Consider the following 14,772-nt stretch of genomic DNA (forward strand, 5'->3'; position numbering starts at 1 on the left):
ATAGGCACTATTAAGGGAAACAAATTAGGGGCGCCTCAGTGGCTCAGTCATTAAGCGTCTGCCTTCGGCTCAGGTCATAATCCCAGAGTCCTGGGATGGAGTCATATATCCAGCTCCCTGCTCTATGGGAACCTGCTTCTCCTATTCCCACTCTCCTCCTCCCTCTACTTGTGTTCCCTCTTTCGCTGTCTCTCTCCCTGTCAAGTAAATAAATTACATTATAAGCTCCTGAAGGACAATTTGGCAAAATGAAAATTTTAAATTATAAAGACTTGATCCTGTGATTTTATTTGTAAACATTTCTTCCACAGTAGTAGTGCATAAATATACAAGATGGTTTACTACAGCATTACCTGTAACAGTAAAAACACTGGAAACAGGGATGCCTGGGTGCTCAGTTGGTTCAGTGTCTGCCTTTGGCTCCGGTCATGACCTCCGGGTCCTGGAATCAAGTCCCACATCACGCTTTGTGTTCAGTAGGGAACCTGCTTCTCCCTCTACCTCCCACTCCCCCTGCTTGTGCATTCTCTCTCTGACAAATAAATAAATAAAATCTTTTAGAAAATGGAAATAACCTGGGGCTCCTGAGTGGCTCAGTGGATTAAAGCCTCTGCCTTCAGCTCAGGTCATGATCCCAGGGTCCTGGGATCGAGCCCCACATCGGGCTCCCTGCTCAGCGGGGAGCCTGCTTCCCCCCTCTCTCTGCCTGCCTCTCTGCCTACTTGAGATTTCTGACTATCAAATAAATAAGTAAAATATTTTTTAAAAATGGAAATAACCTAATGGTCCACCCTTAGAAACTTACTAGATAAATTATACACTGTTACAAAGAGTCAAAGCTTATACAACAGAAGAGGATCAGGAGAAGCTGATGCAAATTACAAGTTTGCATTCATTGAATGCCTTCCTGCTGCCGATTAAAACTGTAGGTGTGCAGGGTGACTGTCGTTCCTACAGTTACATGTGTGAAATCTCCAGTAAAGACGAGCCTGACTGGGAATCTCTTATTTTCCTGGCTAGACTTATACCTCACATGTGTCACAACATTAACAGAGCTGTCTATATATTTGGCCCACCAGTTAAAGAACCTCCTACAGATGTTACTCCCACTTTCTTGACAACAGGGGTGCTCAGTACTTTACGCCAAGCTGACTTTGATGCCCATACTATTCTCCGGGAGTCTGGGTATGCTGGAAAAATTAGCCAGATGCCAGTGATTTTGACACCATTGCATTTTGATCGGGACCCACTTCAGAAGCAACCTTCTGAGTAATGGATTGCTACACAGCCCTTAAAAGAATGAGGTCAATCTGAACACACTGGCACAAAAAATAAGCTATAAAATATATGCTGCATCATCTCACCTTTCAAAGAACTGCGTACTATGTGCTGATTTATATATATGCGTAACTAGGAGTCTGGAAGCATACATACTGAATTGCTACAAGTCATTACCTCTATGGCATGAAATTCTGGATGAATAGTATTTTTACTATCTTGCTAATTTTTGGTAATGTTCCAGTTTTGTAATGAGTATTATAAACATAGAAAAGTAAAGTTTTTCCAAATGAATACCTCTCTAAAAAAAAAAAAAAAATCCTAATTCCCTAGCTACGTGTGGTATATAGTAGGCACTTAATAAGACGTAACTAAGAACCTTGACCCATGGACCCTAAACTACCTATCTAGCTTCATTCTGTATCCTCTTAGAGACCATGAGCCTCACCCAACCTGACTGTTTCCCAAACATGTCCTAGAACTTCTCATTTCTGCCCTCCTGCTTAGAGTGGAATGTCCTTCCTCTGCTCTTTGTCTCCTGTCGACAGCAGACCTACTCTCCTGCCACCACACCTGCGTACATACATGCACACACATACACACCTGCCAAAATCCTGTCCACTGTTAAGGCTATGACCAAATGCCACATTGCCCAAGCTCCCAGTCAGAATTACATGCTACTTGGGATGCCTGGGTGGCTCAGTCAGTTAAGCAACGGCGCTTGGCATGGGTCATGATCCCAGGGTCCTGGGATCAAGTCCCGCCTTGGGCTTCCTGCCCACTGGGAAGTCTATTCCTCTGTCTGCTGCTCCCCCTGCTTGTGCTCTCTCTGACAAATAAATAGTCTTTTAAAAAAGGAAAAAAGAAAAAGAATAAGGCTTTAAGAAAGCTTGCCATTTTGGGGCACCTGGGTGGCTCAGCTGGTTGGGCTACTGCCTTCAGCTCAGGTTGTGATCCTGGAGTCCCAGGATCGAGTCCCACAGCAAGCTCCCAGCTCAGCGGGGAGGCTACTTCTCCTGCTGACCTTTCTCCTCTCATGCTCTCTCTCTCTCACTCTCTCTCAAATAAATAAATCTTAAAAAAAAAAAAAAAAATGAATGACATGCGACTTCCTTGACTCCCTCATATAACTCCGTTTATATTTCACTTTCATTACTAACCACCGTGTCTGAGCGGACATGGAGATCCTTCAGAACAGAACCCGCGTCAGTCACCTTTGTTCTCTTAAATATCTAACCCGGAACCTCCTAAGCAGCAGGGCTTCTGCACCTGTTTGCTCCTTTGAATCAAATGGAAATGTGAGATGACAAGAAAACCCTTCATAATAAGATTAAAACGGGCCATCACTCTTTAATTGTCCCTGTTGTGGTTTGCCAGAGCACTTGCGACCACTGCAAGCCAGTGCGGTCTGCTACTTACCATTCCACACTGACACTGACAGCTTGGTGGTCTGTGCACCCGCATCTCCTGATGGAAAAGGCTGTGTCAGCTCACTATTTTTAGTAAGGCTTTTCTCGAGAACACAGTAATGATTCTAGAATTTGACTTGAGTATCCTTTCCATTTCTCCAGAAATTCTTTCAGATTAACTGCTAAGAACACAGTTTTGACATCAGACAGACAGACGTGGCTTCAGCCAGTCTCAACTGAGTCTCCTTAGGAAAGCTCTTTCACCCTAAGTCTAGACTTCTTCATGCCTCAAATGGGAAAATAAAAGTACCTATACTTCATAGAGTTTTTCACAACTGAGATTATGTGAAATTAAGAGTGAGCCTGTTATATGTTTACTGTTTGTAATAAAAAGCTGGAAATGTCTATAAACACTGCAAAATGCCAGCCTTCATCATTTATCAATAAACATGAGTTATTATTTTTAATATGTTACTATAAATATCATTCAATGTTTCCTGATGCAGTATTTCTGACATGACAATATTAAAACCCATCAAAAAGGATTAATAGAGGGTGCATGGGTGGCTCAGTCCATTGGGCGTCTGCCTCCGACTCAGGTCATGATCCTGCAGTCCTGGGATCAAGTCCCACATCAGGCTCCCTACTCAGCTGAGAGTCGCTCCTCCCTTTCTCTCTCCCTCTGCCTCTCCCGTGCTTGTGCTTGCTCTATCGTTCAAATAAATAAAATCTTCAAAGAAAAAAAAGGCTTAACAGAGACTGAAGATTATGTTCATATATTAAATCTCATACATATATATAGAACACATAAATTCAAGTCTTTCATTAGTAATAATGAATTGCAATGTCTCCTCCAACTCTGCTCTCTGAACAAGAATCGCGCATGGACACACTCCACACAAAGTGAAATCATGCAATGCATGGCAGGAACAAGTCAGCACCAACTTTAAAATCTGAGGAATATTTATGTTCAACTTTGTGACCATTAGGTTTGAATTTATGAGTTTATTTTTTAGAAGCAGAATACAAAATTGTAACTACATGACTTGGGCTATGAAAAACCTGCAGAGGCACATGTTAAAAAGTGGTTACTTTTTAACCACTCCTTGCCACTGCATAGCTAATTTGTGTTTCATTTTTTTTTAAGATTTTATTTATTTATTTGACAGAGAGAGACACAACGAGAGAGGGAACACAAGCAAGGGGGAGTGGGAGAGGAAGAAGCAGGCTCCCCATTGAGCAGGCAGCCCGAAGTGGGGCTCGATCCCAGACCCCTGGGATCATGACCTGAGCCAAAGGCAGACCCTTAATGACTGAACCACCCAGGTGCCCCTCATTTTCTTTTTAATGTCTGCCTCCTATTTGACTGTAAATCCATGAAGGCCGGGACCATATATTTGAGGCACTCTTCCCAAGTACCAGAGCAAAGGCTGACATATATGTCTTGTTGAACAGATAAAAATACCTAATTTGTAGAGGTGGGAAAACTACGGGTACAAATTTTATCTCTCCTCTATGACATTTCATTAATGTTATTCAAATGCTGGATCATAGATATTCTCAATATTAAATGTTTATTTTGACATGTAGCATTTGTTTGGGAAGTGGTAACAAAAGCACATTAACAAGTCCTTTACAGTTATCAAATACTAAAACTTTCCCAGCAGCCCCTCTTACAGAGAAAGAGAAATGAGAAAGGAAAAGTTGTCTTATCTTCTGGTACTTGAGACACAGAAAAAAGGCTTCCATCACAGCACTGGGTCTCAGCAGTGGTCCTAGATGACTGGTGGGTCTCTGAGGGTACCTTGATGCTTCACTGAATGATCAAAAGTTACAATATACTTGTGTCCAGGTGACTATCTGCTCAACATAAAAACAAGCAAAAAAAGACCTGCTCCCTCTGACTTAAATGCCATAAAGAAAAAAGTCACACAAAGCAACCTAGCAAATGTGGGAGCATAATTCCTTACAGATCTGGAGATAATGCTTCATCATCAGATACTAACTTCCCGTTATACCAGATTGAAGACTAGGAAGGAACTTTCCAGAAAAGAAAGATATGTGGCAAAGAATGTCGAAAACTTCCCTCAAAGTTTGTCCAATACTGTGGTGCCTGGGTGGCTCCGTGGGTTAGGCCACTGCCTTCGGCTCAGGTCATGATCTCAGGGTCCTGGGATCGAGTCCCGCATCAGGCTCTCTGCTCAGCGGGGAGCCTGCTTCCCTTCCTCCCTCTCTGCCTGCCTCTCTGCCTACTTGTGGTCTCTCTCTGTCAAATAAATAAATAAAATCTTTAATTAAAAAAAAAAAAGTATGTCCAATACTTGATTCTTCTCTTTTCTTCTGGTTTTTGTTTTTTGTTTTTCACCCCACTTAAGAAGCCCTGGCAACATTACCTGTGTCATTCCTCTCAGGCCACATTCGGCCAATGGTTCTCAGCAGAAGGTCAGGCCCAGGGAGAGGACACTACTACATGAAGAGTATAAAAAAGCTTTTCCAGTACCACCTCACTAAGAAAACAACTTAAAAAGAATAGTCAAGTAGCCAGTCCTAGCTTTACACAGTAAAAACATGCATGAACTTTAATTCCCACAAGTAACACAAGTCATCCAACATCATGGTTCAAATTACAGTTAACACAGCGACATTTTCCAAAAACAGATAATCATAAGAGGAAACTGGCCAACAAAGATGAAAGTGCAGCAAATAAATGAAAAGTGCTAAAACTGAAAGTGAAGGTCAAATCTAATATAAAGTTACAGAAGACACAGTCAGCCATGGGAATATGGACACTGCTCTCCGAGAGACTCCAGACACATGTCAGAGGAAATTTGTAAAGGCCAACTTATCAACATAAGTGAGGAAAGTGGCTATGACCAAAAGGATGAAGATGTCCCAGAGGAAGGGATGCCAGCAAAAGTTCTCCCATTAAAGAACTCTTGGAGAGATTTCATAAGGTTGAAAGCACACAGGATAAAATGCTGGAAGTTGATCCAACCTTCGAAAGCAGTAGGACACTTTGCCAAAGCATCAAAAAGATGCTTGTCTGTATTTTAAGCTATCTGACTAGAAGACCAGCACTGGTCAAATTACTTTTGACACATTTTTCACAAAGAAATAGATTATTGGTTTCTGATGTTTTAAATTACAATGTTCTCAATATTAGCTTTACTGTTTTTTTCACTTCCCTACATATTTCTGATCAACAGTAAGAGTCTGTCATTTAACACTGACAAGAATTTTTAGAGGTCATTAAAGAATCATATGCTCTCTCATCAGTTATTCAGACCACTCTGCATCGTTTCTGCTTGCACGTTTTGACAACCCAGACTACCAGAAGGACCGCCTGCACTTTACACTGCACGGCACCCACACTTGCCAAGATTTTTTCCCCTACAACCTAGGACAGGTTAGAGGTAACTACCACGAGATGTTTTTGGTTTCATCCAAGTAACAAGCCAGATGAATTCATGAACTACAAGGACAATGAAACAGTTAAGTACTGAAGGGGAGAGAAGAGTCAGGTAGGAAGGAAAAGAGATGTAATACAGGGTGTGGTTATTTTCAAAAATATAAAGTACTTCTTTATATTTAAAAAAACTAGAAGGCAAAAAGTAATGCTACTATCAACATTATTTTGTATTAACTTGGGAAATTGCAATAGTCCTTTTTTAGTGAAGGGAATAGTCTTTTTACAGTTTTAGTTAAGCATGAAGATGTACCTATGGGCAGTGTTAGATTTTTTTTTTCTTTTTTAAGTATTTTCCATGTTATAGCGCATTCTCTTCACAAGCACTGTTGTTTATGGCCCCTGAAGAGTTGATGAAATGTATCTTTTAAGGTTCACCTAACCATTCCTGTGTTTCATGTTTAAGTGGCTTTCCAGTATCTTCACTGACTTAAATGTTATGAACATCTTTAAGTTACTAATACTTAAGTTTCGAACTGCTTTCCTGAAAGTATGCACCAGTCTCTGTACTCTGAGGCCTTTTTTGGAAAGTCTACTCATGCTAAATGAACACTAACATCCCGGAGGCTCTTCCCATACTTTACTCTACAACCCTTCCATCCACCTCCTGAAGCTCTAGGGAGTGTGCTCCCAGGCCCTGTACTGCATGTTTGACATTATCTCATTTAATACTTGGAATCAGAATTTTAAAACCAGCAGTCATTTAGATCTACCTTTCATTCATTCATTCAGTAAGTAAGTAAATAAGTAAAGCTGAGTAACCATATAATGCCAGGCACTAGTAAAAGAGTAAGCAAGCAAAACAAAACCCTTCCAGAAGCACTCAGCCTGCCTCAAAGACACTCCAAACCTGGGGGGTTAAAAAAAAGCTTCACTCCACTGTTGAAGTACTTTGTTAACAAAACTTTCTAATGGCTTCCATTTGCTTCAAATAAAATCTAAAATCCTTTCCATGGCCCACAAAGACTCACTTCAGCTCACTTTCTCTACCTCTACAATATACCCCTGCCACACTACCCTTACCCACTAGGCTCCAACCACCACTTTAACATCCTCAATTCTTTCCACCTGAGGTTTTCCTTCATGCTGCTCAACAAAATGTCTCTCGATTTCTTATCCTTATGTCTTAATTTAATGTCACCTCCCCAGAGGCTTTCGTGGCCATTCCATCTCAGGCAGGTTCTCTAATATCATTCTAACTCTATCCCACTGCAGTTCATTTCTTTTTTTAAATAATTTTTAAAAAGATTTTGAGAGAGAGAAAACACAAGTGGGGGGAGGGGCAGAGGGAGAGGGACAAGCAGACTCCCGGCTAAGCAGAGAGCATGACAGGGAGTCCATCCCACTACGCCGAGATCATGACATGAGCCAAAGTCAGACATTTAACCGACTGAGCCAACTGAGCGCCCCTCAGTTCATTTCTTAAATAGTATATGAGTTTGGTTCATTCACCACCATACCTCCAAGGGCTATCAGAGTGTTCGATGGGCAAAATACATGGCAGATAAACTGTGTACATAATAAAGGAAATCATTCTTTAGCGTGAATGAAATCTAACTTTATCAAAACTTCTCCTTTTGATCCTAGTTTTAACTTGTGTAACTATAATAAAAAAAAGTATTATTTTTTGGCATTTGTACCGTACTTTAATAAATTCTAAAACTACTGTTCACTTGTTAACTCTGGCACCGACCTGTTCTTAGCAACAGCTACGGCAGCTGACCTCAGAAACGTATCCAGAAGTGTTTATGGGCATGGAATCCCACATTACACCACCTGGATTCGAATCTGAGCTAAAACACGTAGATAATGTGAAACAGATGTCACCTGTGTGACTTTGGAGGCGTTACCTAACCTCTCTGTACCTCAGTTCCTCATTTGGAAAACCAGGATAGTACTTAATTGTTTGTCAGAACTGATGTACACAAAGAGCTTACCCCAGTTCCTGGCAGGATAATGTTAACTGTCAAAACTACAACCACTGTCTCCCTAGCTACAGAGGAAAACCTCAAAGTGGTAACATATTTCTTTGGATCTTTAAAACCTAGTTTGCACAGGTCTCAGCAAACCTAAATTTATAACCATCACCCCACAAGTGTGGCTAAGGCACTCCCCTGCACACCTTTCTGTAACACCCTGAAACTAGCCTTCATGTCACTTATACTAAGTCACTTTACTATTCTAGCTCCACCCCCTGACCCATGTGAGCACCTCTAGCTTGTTGACCATGTTATCTCCAACACCTGCAACAACAAACCTTCAATAATTAAATGAAGAAATTCCACCGAACTTCCATTATTCCATGGAAGCGTTTTTTTTTTTTTCAAGCTGCCTTAAAAAAAAAAGAAAAAAACTGTTTTGGGGGGCGCCTGGGTGGCTCAGTGGGTTAAGCCCCTGCCTTCAGCTCAGGTCATGATCCCAAAGTCCTGGGATCGATCCCAGCATCCGGCTCTCTGCTCAGCAGGGAGCCTGCCTCCTCCTCTCTCTCTGCCTGCCTCTCTGCCTACTTGTGATCTGTCAAATAAATACATTAAATTAAAAATAAAGTAAAAAATACTGGTTTTGCCTACTCTTCCACAATGACGAATCCGTATTCACTGCTGTATCCACTATCCCTACTGGACCTGCCATGGCAGTGGCTTCAAAATATTACAGAAATTTTTGTTCCTAGATTTTGTTTTTGATAGGAAAACATATTGATTCTTGTAGTTTTTTCTTTAAAAAAAAAATAAACACTACTACTTGACAAAAACGCTTGGAAGAAAATAAGCAGATTTCTTATAGATTGGATAAACAGACAGGTCCTTTTCCCAGAGTGAAAAACAGATAAAGCTAAATGAAAAACCACAGTCCTGGACAAGAAGGAGTCTGTGCGATGTAAGCGCTTTTTGTTTTGTGACATATATTCCCCCAGTTCTCCAGAGAGTGGTTACAGTATGTAACTGACGCTCTTCTTTTTTTCTTTAGGTAAGCCATCCTGCGGAAGACTGTCCGGCAGCCTGCCCCGCGTCTCCTTCTGTCGTCCGGGTAGGAGTGACACAACCGTGACACAAGGCCTGGCGGTGGCCCAGAAACCCCGCGATCCCTGCCAGACCTGCCTAATGACCAGTGACCCCAGGACGGTTCAACGCGCAAAACCGGAAGAGAGTGGTAGGGCACAGAAGCCACAACGGGCTCCACTGCGAGACTCTGGCACCCCAGCGCCCACCCTGCCGCCTAGCACTCACCACCAGCGAAGCCGTGAACCCCGGCCGGTCCATGGCCCCGCAGACACCTCCACGGCAATCAGTCCAGGCTATCAGTCGAGGTTCAGCAGGTCGCCACCCCATTCAGTGGGCGCCGCCATCTTGAAGGCGGACCTGTAACGCGCGCGCATCCGCGGCCACGTGAGGTTGAACCACAACAACTACACGTGCAACCGAGGACGCTGGGCCCTAAAGAGCGCGGAGAGGGAGGGGCGGAGTCCGCGGAGGGATGAGGTCCAGCCAAGTCTCGCGAGTCTTCTCTGTCACCCATTCCTGCAGCTGTTTTGCAAGTCGACGAGACGAAGAACTCTCGCGAGCAAACGAGCCGGGGCGGGATCCTGGAAAGAGGAACCCCGCTGAAGGTTGGCTGAGGCTAAAGGTCAAGCCCAAAGAGGCGGGGCTTAGTGAAGGGCGGGGCCGGAGGGGCAGGATGAAGTTCTGGAGTCCAGGCTTGTGGTTTAGAGTTTCCCTCTTGGTTTTAGGTGTGTGGGGTTTCTTTGTTTTTGTTTTGTTTTGTTTTGTTTTTATTTATTTTTAGCATAACAGTATCATTATTTTCTCACCACACCCAGTACTCCATGCAATCCGTGCCCTCTATAATACCCACCACCTGGTACCTCGACCTCCCACCCACCTCCCCACCCCACCCCCCACTTCAAACCCCTCAGACTGTTTTTCAGAGTCCATAGTCTCTCATGATTCACCTCCCCTTCCAATTTACCCCGTCCCCCTTCTCTCTAACTCCCCATGTCCTCCATGCTTTTTGTTATGCTCCGCAAATAAGTGAAACCATATGATAATTGACTCTCTCTGTTTGATTTATTTCACTGTGTGTGGGTTTTGTCTGAATCTCTATAAAACAAACTCAACATCAGAAGATTATTAAATAGGGGCTCCTGGCTGGATCAGCAGGTGAAGCCTCTGCCTTCTACACAGGTCATGATCAGGGGTGCCGGGGCTCCCTGCTCAGCGGGCAGCCTGCTTCTCCCCTCTTCTGCAGCTCCCCCTGCTTGGGCTTAATCTGTGAAACAAATAAATACGTAAAAAGAATTTTTTAATTATCAGATAAAGATACAGTAAAAGACTTTAAAAGTTTCTTTACTCCAACTAAAAATTAGCATCCTCTATTCTTACTGGCAGTTAAATTGTGCTTAATATTATTTACTTTTAAAATTACTTATTTGCTTATCTTATTCACTGCGGTACTAGTGTGCAGATCTAGAAACCCTCTTTATTAAGTACTTAGTGAAAGTCTCTTGGAGTGGACCTGTCTTTATATTTATTAAATAAAGTCCTGTGTTTCCTTTATTCTTATCTAGATGTGTGTGATCTAGAAATGATCAGCAAGCATATCTTTAAGGGTTTTGGGTTCTGAGCTTCACCTACTAGGTTTGGGCATAACTTCTCCAGGATTGAGTTTCCTCCCTTGTGAATTGGGGATAATGATAGTAACTTCTTCATTTGGTACTATTACAGATTCCATGGGGGTAGTGCATAGACGTTCTCAACTTCATTCCTGGTTCACAGGAAGCACTGTCTAAAGATAATGGTAATGTCACCTTCCTGCTTTAAATTACTCTCCTGCTGCACACAGGAGATACTCCAGCTCCTTAACATGATACATACTTCCCAGATGGTGTCTTCTGTCACACTTCCCACTGGCTAGGCTACTCACAGACAGACTATACAATTTCAAGCCTCCACATTTTACCCATGTTGTTCCCTCTACCAACAACACCTCTCCTGATGCTGCCTGCAGAACACTGGCCCTCTCCTGTTTACCACATGTCACAATCAATAGGCCATCTCAAAATATATTGGTTCACTTCCCCCAAGCCAGCAGGAGAACTTCTTACAATGTTGTTTGTCTCTTTCAAGGGTTTATATGGCTACGTCGCCCCCAGGATAATCTCCCTTTTGATTAATTCAATGATTAGGGACTGTAATTACATCTGCAAAATCATTTTTTGCCATATAATGCAACATGATCATATAAGTTGTGTTTCATCATGCTAACAAGTTCTGCTCACACTCAAGGGAAGTAATTGTACAAAACATATGAATTACAGGGCAGGAATCTTCAGTGCCATCTTAGAATTATGCCAAACTTATTCACCCATAAGCCCTTGCCGGCAGGTTCCACAAAGGCCATCAAGGTTCTGTCAGTAGGCTTGCACTAATGCTTTCCTTAACATCCCATTTCTCTACTGTCTGGTGACAGAGTCACCCTTATGGCTTAAATGTTTGTTACAGTAGCACCTCATTTTCAAGGCTCAAAATCTGTACTGGTTACCTCTTGTTGGGTAACAAACTACCCCAAAACTTAGAACAACAATAAACTTGTATTACCTCACATAGTTTCTGTAGTAAAGGAATCCAGGAATGGCTCAGTCCTAGAGTGTCTCTCACAAGTCCGCCATCGGGTTATCAGTGAGGGCTGTATCTGAAGACTTGACTGGGACTGGAAGATCCGCTCACAAAATGGCTCGCTCCCATCACTGGCAAATAAGTATCACTTGCACAGGGCCTCAGTTCTTGCGAAACAGACTTCTCCATAGGGTTGCTTGAGTGTCCTGATGATATAGCCCCTGGTTTTCCCCAGAGTGAATGGTCTCAGGGAAAATAAAACAGAAACTATTACAGTTTTCAATGTCAGAGCCTCAGAAGTCATTCAGTTGTCATTCCTGCAATAGCCCATCTGCGACACAGGTCATCCCTACTTTTGATGGGATTGGACTAACCAATGCGTAAATACCAGGAGATATCACGGGGTGTCACCATGGAAAATGGATACCACATCAGAGATACGCAAGTGAAAGCTGTGATGAGATACGAGAAACACCCTAGAACAGCTACAATTAAAAAAAGACCCAAGAGGACAAGTGTTACTAGCAAGGTTGAAGAGCACCTGGAACTGGTATGACCACTGCAGAAATCAGTGCCCCTCTTATTTTTTTATGTATGTTTTTAATTAGGCTTTAATTCACTCTATTTTTCTTTTTTTTTTTTTAAGATTTTATTTATTTTTATTGACAGACAGAGATCACAAGTCGGCAGAGAGGCAGGCAGAGAGAGAGGAGGAAGCAGGCTCCCTGCAGAGCAGAGAGCCAGATGCAGGGCTCGATCCCAGGACCCTGAGATCATGACCTGAGCCGAAGGCAGAGGCTTTAACCCACTGAGCTACCCAGGCGCCCCTTCACTCTATTTTTCTTGTATACAAGTATGTGGTGGCCATAGCGGGAGCCAGGATCCTCTGCGCAGAGAGTCTGACGTGGGTCTTTGTAAGATGGTCAGTGAATTCCTGATAGGGGGACTTGGTGAACAGACTCCAGAGGTCAGGGATGAGATACCTGTAGATCTTAGAAAATGGCATCAAAGGTGGCCTTGGCAACGTTGCCCAGAGTGGCAGTGCAGGCCCTGGCCAAGGTGTAGGGTTATTAATCCCAGCCAGAGGGGCCACAGCCCCACCCCAGGCTCCATGCTGAGTGTAGAGACTGCTTGCCTGCTTAAGATTCTCTCTCTCCCTTTCCCTCTGCCCCTCTCCCACTCATATGTGTGTATGCACTCCCTCTGTGTCAAAAAAAAAAAAAAAAAACAAAAGAAAGAAAGAAAAGAGAAAATAAAAGAAATGCTAGCAGAAAAATCTCTTACCACTTTTGCCTGTCTTTTAAATGGACCATTTCAGTGTATCAACATTTTTACCACATTGCAGCATAAACTGTCTTCTAATCTTTAACTTTAGAAGATACAGGATGGGTGCCTGGGTGGCTAAGTATGTTAAACATCTGATTCTTGATCTCAGCTCAAGTCTTGATCTCAGAGTCTTAAGTTCAAGCTCTGCATTGGGCTCCACACTGGGTGTGGAGACTACCAAAGAAATATAAATAGGTAAGTAAATCAATCAATCAATCAATAAAATTAAGTAAGCACTGATTTACATTAAATGTTAGAAATTGTATGATAACACTGTCTTCTTCAATTAAATCTATCAGTGTAAGCCAAGTTAACTTTTTATCAAGTTCTAAAATCTTAGTACTTAGAAAAATTTGCAGTAAGTCAAAAACATACATCAAAAACCAGATTAGGTCTAGCTTAGGGGAAGTAAAGGAACAAAATCTTCAGGACAAAGCTCCAGGCTCTGTCTTTCTATTTCAAATAAATGAAGAAAACAAAGATAGTCCTTTCAATAAATGGTTTTGGGACAATCAGGTAGTCAGTTAGAAGGATATAATGTTTTATCTCTATCTCATACTTAACCACCAAACACTGTTTCAAATGGATTAAAAATTTTATTTGACATAATTAAGCTATTAAAATAAAATTAAAAGGTAAACATTTTCATATTCTTTAGTTAAAGAAACAGATTCTATGCAAGACTTTTTTTAAACTAAGAAGAATATTTACAGTGTAGATGACAATGAATTTTACCATTAAATACCCCCTATAAGTCAATGAGAAAGATAAATACCAATAAAAAATGGGCAAAGTTCACAAAGGAAGAAATACGAGTAGTTAATGAACATGTAAAATATATTTTAAATTCATTAGTGACACCAAAATAAAAATTACAACAACATTAAAGCATATTTTTGAAAAGATTTTTTTTTAAGTAATCTTTATACCCAATATGGGGCTCAAAGTTATGAACCCAAGATTAAGAATCACATGCTCTACAGAGCCAGCCAGGCACTCCAATAAAGTATTTATTTTTTATTTTTTTAGAGAAAGAGAGCATGGGGGCAGGGGAGCATAGGGAGAGAGAGAATTTCAAGCGGATTCCCTGCTGAGAGCAGAGCCTGCCATGGGGCTTGATCTCTGGACCCTGAGATCAGGATCTGACCAGAAACCAAGAGTCTGATGCTCACTTGACTGAGCCACCCAGGTGCACCATAAAGTATATTTTTTAATCTTACCAAATAAGCAAAGCAAATTTTTGTCTAAAGAGAGAGGGTAGTTATTTTTCTAGTAAGCAATATGGCAAGTTATATCAATACCCTGAAAAATGTTCTTTGTCCTTAATTATCTCTACTTCTTGCATTATGTTCGAAGGAACTATTTTTTTTTTAATCCATACAAATAGGACTGTAAGGATATTCATCTTACTGTTTACCATAGGAAAAGGAGAACTTTTTTATACATCCAAAATGTTCATCAGTATGTGACTGAGATAATTTGTAGCAGTGCCCATATGTAGCTATTTAAAACCACGATGTCGAAGAATCTTTAATGATAAACATAAAAATAATTGCACAAGAGCATATGCATATGCTGGTTTTTCTCTTCATGCCTTAGCAGATCTATTCTCTGCTTTCTCTGCCTTGTTCTCTGTCTTAGGGAGCTGACCCCTAGAAACTTCTCTGGTTTCCTGCTGGTC

At 41.7% G+C, this 14,772-nt stretch overlaps 1 protein-coding gene and 1 long non-coding RNA gene across 5 annotated transcripts in view; both read right to left on the reverse strand.

Moving 5' to 3' along the window:
- The window catches only part of SLC25A26 (solute carrier family 25 member 26), a 133,516-nt gene extending 123,884 nt beyond the window's left edge, over positions 1-9,632 (reverse strand). For all 4 annotated transcript variants that reach the window (XM_082726907.1, XM_082726906.1, XM_082726909.1 and 1 more), the window contains exon 1: positions 9,381-9,632. In XM_082726907.1, coding sequence (XP_082583033.1) covers positions 9,381-9,482 — 102 coding nt within the window. In that variant the 5' untranslated portion in view covers positions 9,483-9,632. The remainder of the gene's footprint in view (positions 1-9,380) is intronic.
- A 566-nt stretch (positions 9,633-10,198) lies between these two features.
- Positions 10,199-12,296, reverse strand: LOC309862747. Its single transcript, XR_014310689.1, has 2 exons — positions 11,748-12,296; positions 10,199-10,419 (listed from the first exon to the last, which is right to left on the reverse strand). It is a non-coding gene; the product is annotated as an uncharacterized lncRNA (long non-coding RNA).
- Between the last annotated feature and the right edge of the window lie 2,476 nt (positions 12,297-14,772).

The sequence above is a fragment of the Mustela nivalis genome (genome assembly GCF_964662115.1).
Source record: "Mustela nivalis genome assembly, chromosome: 1".
Taxonomy (NCBI): Eukaryota; Metazoa; Chordata; class Mammalia; order Carnivora; family Mustelidae; genus Mustela; species Mustela nivalis.